This window comes from Bison bison, unplaced genomic scaffold (genome assembly GCF_000754665.1).
Source record: "Bison bison bison isolate TAMUID 2011002044 unplaced genomic scaffold, Bison_UMD1.0 scf7180017863978, whole genome shotgun sequence".
Lineage (NCBI taxonomy): Eukaryota > Metazoa > Chordata > Mammalia > Artiodactyla > Bovidae > Bison > Bison bison.
The window spans coordinates 299082-306011 of record NW_011494550.1 but is presented as its reverse complement, the minus strand read 5'-3'; the positions used below and the strand labels follow the sequence as shown (position 1 = coordinate 306011).

General features: G+C 42.1%; 1 protein-coding gene across 5 annotated transcripts in view; it reads left to right on the top strand.

Annotated features, from left to right (window-relative positions):
- Positions 1-3681, top strand: part of LOC104984298 (phylloquinone omega-hydroxylase CYP4F2-like) — a 22376-nt gene extending 18695 nt beyond the window's left edge. For all 5 annotated transcript variants that reach the window (XM_010833965.1, XM_010833967.1, XM_010833964.1 and 2 more), the window contains exons 10-13: positions 2116-2249; positions 2346-2410; positions 2591-2673; positions 3080-3681. In XM_010833965.1, the coding sequence (XP_010832267.1) occupies positions 2116-2249; positions 2346-2410; positions 2591-2673; positions 3080-3254 (457 nt within the window). In that variant the 3' untranslated portion in view covers positions 3255-3681. The remainder of the gene's footprint in view (positions 1-2115; positions 2250-2345; positions 2411-2590; positions 2674-3079) is intronic.
- The last annotated feature ends 3249 nt before the right edge of the window (positions 3682-6930 follow it).

Here is a 6930-nt window from a genome sequence, read left to right as displayed (position 1 = left end):
GTCATCTGCATATCTGAGGTTATTGATATTTCTACCAGCAATCTTGATTCCAGCTTGTGCTTCTTCCAGCCCAGCATTTCTCATGATGTACCTGCATATAAGTTAAATAAACAGGGTGACAATATACAGCCTTGATGAACTCCTTTTCCTATTTGGAACCAGTCTGTTGTTCCATGTCCAGTTCTAACTGTTGCTTCCTGACCTGCATGCAGATTTCTCAAGAGGCAGCTCAGGTGGTCTAGTATTCCCATCTCTTGAAGAATTTTCCACAGTTTATTGTGATCCACACAGTCAAAGGCTTTGGCATAGTCAATAAAGCAGAAATAGATGCTTTTCTGGAACTCTCTCGCTTTTTCCATGATCCAGCAGATGTTGTCAATTTGATCTCTGGTTCCTCTGCCTTTTCTAAAACCAGCTTGAACATCAGGAAGTTCATGGTTCACGTATTGCTGAAGCCTGGCTTGGAGAATTTTGAGCATTACTTTACTAGCGTTTGAGATGAGTGCAATTGTGCGGTAGTTTGAGCATTCTTTGGCATTGCCTTTCTTTGGGATTGGAATGAAAACTGACCTTTTCCAGTCCTGTGGCCACTGCTGAGTTTTCCAAATTTGCTGGCATATTGAGTGCAATTCACATGTTGTTAAATTAACCCTTAGATACCCTTGTTGCTATGGTAAACCATATAGTGTATCTGGATTGAAAAATATTTATAAGTTTATTTGGATAATACACATTCACATTTCTTGATAAGTTCAATTCAGATGCTTTATATCATGGAGATGGGAATGGCAACCCACTTCAGTATTCTTGCCCGGAGAATCCCATGGACAGAGGAGGCTGGCGAACTACAGTCCATGGATTCTCAGAGTCAGACACGACTAAGATACCAACACACACACACATTTTGTATCATCACCATCGTCTTTTCTTTTATTATCTCTTCTAACTGACTGCTATTTCTAATAGAAAAACTAATAATTTAAGGATAAAGCTTTCTTGTCCACAGCAAGCAACAGCAAATGCTAAATATTTAGTCTCTTATCATTAGGGAAAATAAAGGTTGTTTAATAAAAGCTCTGGGTCAACTAGGGATGTATATGGAGAAAAGTTAATTCATCCTGCTTCTTGGGCATTGTAAGAAAATAACATCCACACAAATTAAAGATTTAAATGAAAAATAAAGAAGTCTTAAAGTCTGTAGGATAAACCATGAAACGTTATTTTCTAGCTCCAGAATGTGGAAGGCTCTGTTTTTGACACAAATTCCAAGAGATGTATAAGACATTGGTATAAGTTACTTGAAATGAACAGCAGTGTGTATGGTATTCAGTATGCTACTATATAATTTTTTTTAATGCAAAAAGGTACCTCTGGAAGGATACATAAAAAATAATCACTAGGAAAACTGAGGAGGGGAAGTGAGTGCTGTTGGAACATAGGGGGTTTGTCTTGAAGTTTTCCAGTTTTGAGCTAGTTAACTGTGTCAGCTATGAAGAATTTAAATCACCACACAGATAGGGGGGGATTTAAAAAAAGAATTCAGCCCCCCCTTACTGGATCTTGTCTTCAATGTTTATAAAAGTTTTCCAGTGAATTCACTTGTTTTCTAAATATAAAATCACTATCTGCAAAAAATGACACATTTGCCCCACATTTCAAATGGCATTACTCTCCCCCCCACCCCGACATAAGTGTATTAGCTAGCATCTCTAGTCCTGTAGTTAAGAGTAAACACTGAATCTGTTTCTTAGTCATTTGTCTTCTGATTTTGTGGTCTTGCCATAAAAATGTTTTACATTTACAAAATTGTAAAAGTTTCTATGATTGACTTTTAGGTGAGTTGTTCAGAAAATCTAAAAATATCTGGCTAAGTTTCTTCTAGTACTTTTTTGATCCTGCATTTCTTCCTTCCTTCCTTCTTTCTTTCTTAAAACTTATACTGAGTCATGATGGTCAAAGAAAGAGCTATCTATATTTACGTATATGACAGTCAATTTGGAGATATTTTATTGATCTGGGATTTTGTTTTAGGAAGAAGGATCTTAAGGAACAGTCGAAGGGCTGAGGAGTGTCTCTGTTTTTGTTTCCTGGATAATTGTCATGAGGTTTCCATAGGGACGACCTGGCCCAGTTGCCCTTCCTGACCATGTGCATCAAGGAGAGTCTGCGGTTGCACCCCCCAGTCACCAGCATCTCCCGCCGCTGTACCCAGGACATTGTGCTCCCAGATGGCCGGGTCATCCCCAAAGGTGCCCACAATGGTTAGGGGAGGAGGTTCCTGGTCAGAAAGAGGGGCCAATAAGGCAGGAAGCACCTAGTCCTGACTGGTCCCTCCTGTTCCACAGGTGTTGTCTGCCTCATTGATATTTTCGGGACCCACCACAACCCATCTGTGTGGCAAGACCCTGAGGTGATGCCTCCCCCACTCCCTGCCTCCATCATCTTTGTTCATTCCCTTTTGGAGACCCAATGAGGGCACAGGGTTCTGGCAAATCAGACATCACTCTCCCCGTGATACACACATCTGCCTCTCCAAGGATGGACGTCCTGGGAGATACCACCCAGTAACCCTGTCTTGTCTTGCCCCCAGGTCTATGACCCCTTCCGCTTCGACCCAGAAAACATCAAAGGGAGGTCACCTCTGGCTTTTATTCCCTTCTCAGCAGGTCCCAGGTGAGGACATTGGGCATTTGAGGTGGGAATGCGGTGGTGGGGGTGGCAGCATCTGGGACTGAGATTCCAGGCATGACTGTCAGGCAGGGAGGTGGGAAAAATGAAGATGGTCAGAGTTCTGGCTTTCCTTCTCTGCCCTGCCCTGGAGGTGACAGATAAACGTTTGGGGAATGGAGGTGGGCCCAAGGAGGGGCCTGCAGTGTGCTGAGAGCCCTTTTCCTCCCGCGTTCAGAACTGGAATCTGGACCAGGCCCAGGGGATATGCAAACCCATGTCCGCGGTCCCAGGCATTGTTCGACTTCTCTGTCTCTGCAGATGGGGATGGGGGTTGTGGGCCAGATTTCCGGCTTGGTGGGGCTGGGATGAAGGTTCAGGGAATAGTCAGAGACACCACTCCTGCCTGCAGGAACTGCATTGGGCAGACATTCGCCATGACTGAGATGAAAGTGATCTTGGCGCTCACCTTGCTGCGCTTCCGCGTTCTGCCGGACAAGGAGCCGTGCCGGAAGCCAGAGCTGATCCTGCGCACCGAGGGCGGACTCTGGCTGCGGGTGGAGCCGCTGAGCGCAGGCCAGCAATGACCCAGCACCTTCTCTCCTGAGATCCTCTCTGACCCTAAACACCTCACGTGCAGATTGGAAATCAAACTTCGTGGTCACCTCTGCCCTAGTCTCGTCTAGAAGACAGCAAGGAGCACATGTGATCTGCTAGGTTCCAGGCAGGTGGGGGTTGCTGTAAACCTGGTGGCCTTTAGCGGGGCGGCTCAGAAGGGAACTTGGATCCTAAGGGTAAGACTACTCATTAGGAAAGTCCAACTGCTTGATGCAGAGAGGGTCAGATGACCTTGGATTTGCTCCCTGACATGGTAAGATAAAGGTCACCGTCCCAGTCTGCCACTTACTAGTTGTTTGGCTGAAGAAAATTGTTTACCTCTCAGTTCCTTTATTACATAATTGTAGCCACTTTACTGGGCTGTTGGGGAGATTGAATAAACAAGCATATGCAAAATGACTGACTCAGTGTGTAGTAAGCGTTAGTAATCGATAAGAGTTCATTTCCTCACTTCTTTCTGCATTGCTTTCGTAAATTTAAAATGTTTTAAAGTCCTCATAGGTATATTTAAATTTGGGGACATGTGGAAACCTGCTGCTTCAGAAGACTATCATTAAAAGATTCAGCAACTTCAAAATTCCCATATTTACATCTATAGCAGTTTCACAGGGCCTTGCTGTGACGCTGACCTGAAGTTGGGAACTGAAAAAAAATTTTTTTCCTATCACAGAGTCATGACCAGGACTTCATTTTCATCTGGATGTTTTAGGGAGTGGAGGACAAGTGGGTGGAAGTGGATGGGGCAGGAGTGGGGCCACTTCCTTCAGCACTCAGGACAGCAGCTACCCCAGGACTAGCTGCACCCAGGTTGCAAGGATAGAGTCTTAGTCTCAGACTTTCAGGAGCCAGAGGACTTAATGGTTGCAAAATAAGAAAGAAACCCTATATCATAAAATAAGTGAATATTTAACATATTCTAAGCTGGAATCAAGATTGCTGGGAGAAATATCAATAACCTCAGATATGCAGATGATACCACCCTTATGGCAGAAAGTGAAGAAGAACTAAAGAGCCTCTTGATGAAAGTAAAAGAGGAGAGTGAAAAAGTTGGCTTAAAACTCAAAATTCAGAAAACTAACATCATGGCATCCGGTCCCATCACTTCATGACAAATAGATGAAGAAACAGTGGAAACAGTGGTTGACTTTATTTTTGGGGGGGGCTCCAAAATCACTGCAGATGGTGATTGCAGCAATGAAATTAAAAGATGCTAACTCCTTGGAAGGAAAGTTATGACCAACCTAGACAGCATATTAAAAAGCAGAGATGTTAATTTACCAACAAGGGTCCGTCTAGTCAAGGCTATGGTTTTCCAGTAGTCATGTATGGATGTGAGAGTTGGACTATAAAGAAAGCTGAGTGCAGAAGAACTGATGCTTTTGAACTGTGGTGTTGGAGAAGACTCTTGAGAGTCCCTTGGACTGCAGGGAGATCCAAGCAGTTCATCCTAAAGGAGATCAGTCCTGAATGTTCATTGGAAGGACTGATGTTGAAGCTGAAACTCCAGTACTTTGGCCACCTGATGCAAAGAACTGACTCATTTGAAAAGGCCCTGATGCTGGGAAAGATTGAAGGCAGGGGCAGAAGGGGACAACAGAGGATGAGATGGTTGGATGGCATCACCAACTCAATGAAGATGAGCTGCAGTAGACTCTGGGAGTTGATGATGGACAGAGAGGCCTGGTGTGCTGCAGTCCATGGGATCTCAAAGAGTTGGACACGACTGAGCAACTGAACCAAAGCTGAAAATCACAGTTGTTTTTCTTTGCCTTCAGAGTTGTTATTGAAGATGTCTGTCTTTTACGATAAATGATACCTTGTCATAGAAGAAAATACAAATAAGAAAAAAAGAAATAAAAGTAATATCCTTAATCCAAACATGTTAAAGTAATCACCATTCATATTCTCTCACACATACTGCCAAGTTTTCATTATATTAATATTTGAAATCCTTATACCAGTAAAAATTTGACTTTTCATCTGAATGTATTACATTTACATCATGTAATCTCTTTTTTTAAAAAGTGTTATTTTACTGACTGCCAAGCACATTGAACCTGAAACTCCAATACTTTGGCCACCTGATGCAAAGAACTGACTCTTTGAAAAGACCCTAATGCTGGGAAAGATTGAAGGCAGGAGGAGAAGGGGACAACAGAGGTTGAGATGGTTGGATGACATCACCGACTCAATGGACATGAGTTTGTGTAAACTCCAGGAGTTGGTGATGGACAGGGAGGCCTGGCGTGCTGCAGTCCATGGAGTCGCAAAGAGTCAGACACGACTGAGCGACTGAACTGAACTGAACTGAATCCTATTGTATAATAGTTGTATAATCCTCATACATTGCTGTTGGGGATATAAAATAGTGCAGCCATTGTAGAAAATAATCTGATATTTTTCAGTAAAAAACCCTAGAATTATTATACGATCCAGCCATTCCATGCCTAGGTATCTACCCAAAAGAATTGGAAACAGATACTTGTATGTAACTCTTTGTAGAGGCATTATCCACAATTGCCAGAAGTTGGATATTTGGGAAACAATCCAGATATCCATTAACAGATGAATGGATAAATAAAATGAGATATGTCCATAATAAAGAATATTATTGGGTCATGAAAAGGAATGAAACACTGATACATGCTGCAACATGAATGAACTTTGAAAGCATCATGCTAACTGAAAGGAGCAAGACACAAAAGGTCATATATTGTATGATTTCATTTATACGAAATGTCCAAAATAGGCAAATCCATAGAGATAGATCCAGTAGCTGGAGGGTGGAGGAGGAAATGGACAGTGACTGCTAATAGTACAGATATCCTTTCAAGTGATGAAAATATCTTGAAACCAGAGGAGAAGTGGTGGTTTCACAATACTGTGAATGGTGAATTGGTCAAATGGTGAATTCTATCTTATGTGAATTTTGCCTCAAGAAAAAAATTATTCTTTTATCATACATTTTTTCCTTGTTCATCTGAGTTTTTCATATAATAATGTATGTTGTGAACATCCTTCCACAGCATACAATCAACATCTTAGGGATCTTTAAAATCTTTTGTGTCAAGTATTCAAGTCACTTTATTTTTGTGAATGGCATTATGCTTGGAAATAATTTAGTTTGGCTCACTTTGTAAGAATTCTTTTTATGAAATCACAACCAATTTCAAACTGAGTTACTCTTAATCACATTCTCTGGGTGTAGAAAATTCATTCCTGTAGCGATAGATACCTTCCCTTTGGTATATCTTAAGCTCTTAGAGATAGGAGTACCAGACCATCTTACCTGTCTCCCAAGAAACCTGTATGCCAGTGAAGAAGCAACATAACCGTTGCTTCTAACGAACCTTTTATGTAACAACTGACTGGTTCAGGATTGAGAAACGAGTACGACAAGGCTGTTTATTGTCACCTTGTTTATTTAACTTATATGTAGAGCACATCATGAGAAATGCTGGGCTAGATGAGTTACAAGCTGGAATCAACACGGGCAGGAGAAATATCAACAGCCTCAGATATGAGAATCAGATCAGATCAGATCAGTTGCTCAGTCATGTCCGATTCTTTGTGACCCCATGAATCGCAGCACGCCAGGCCTCCTTGTCCATCACCAACTCCCGGAGTTCACTCAGACTCACGTCC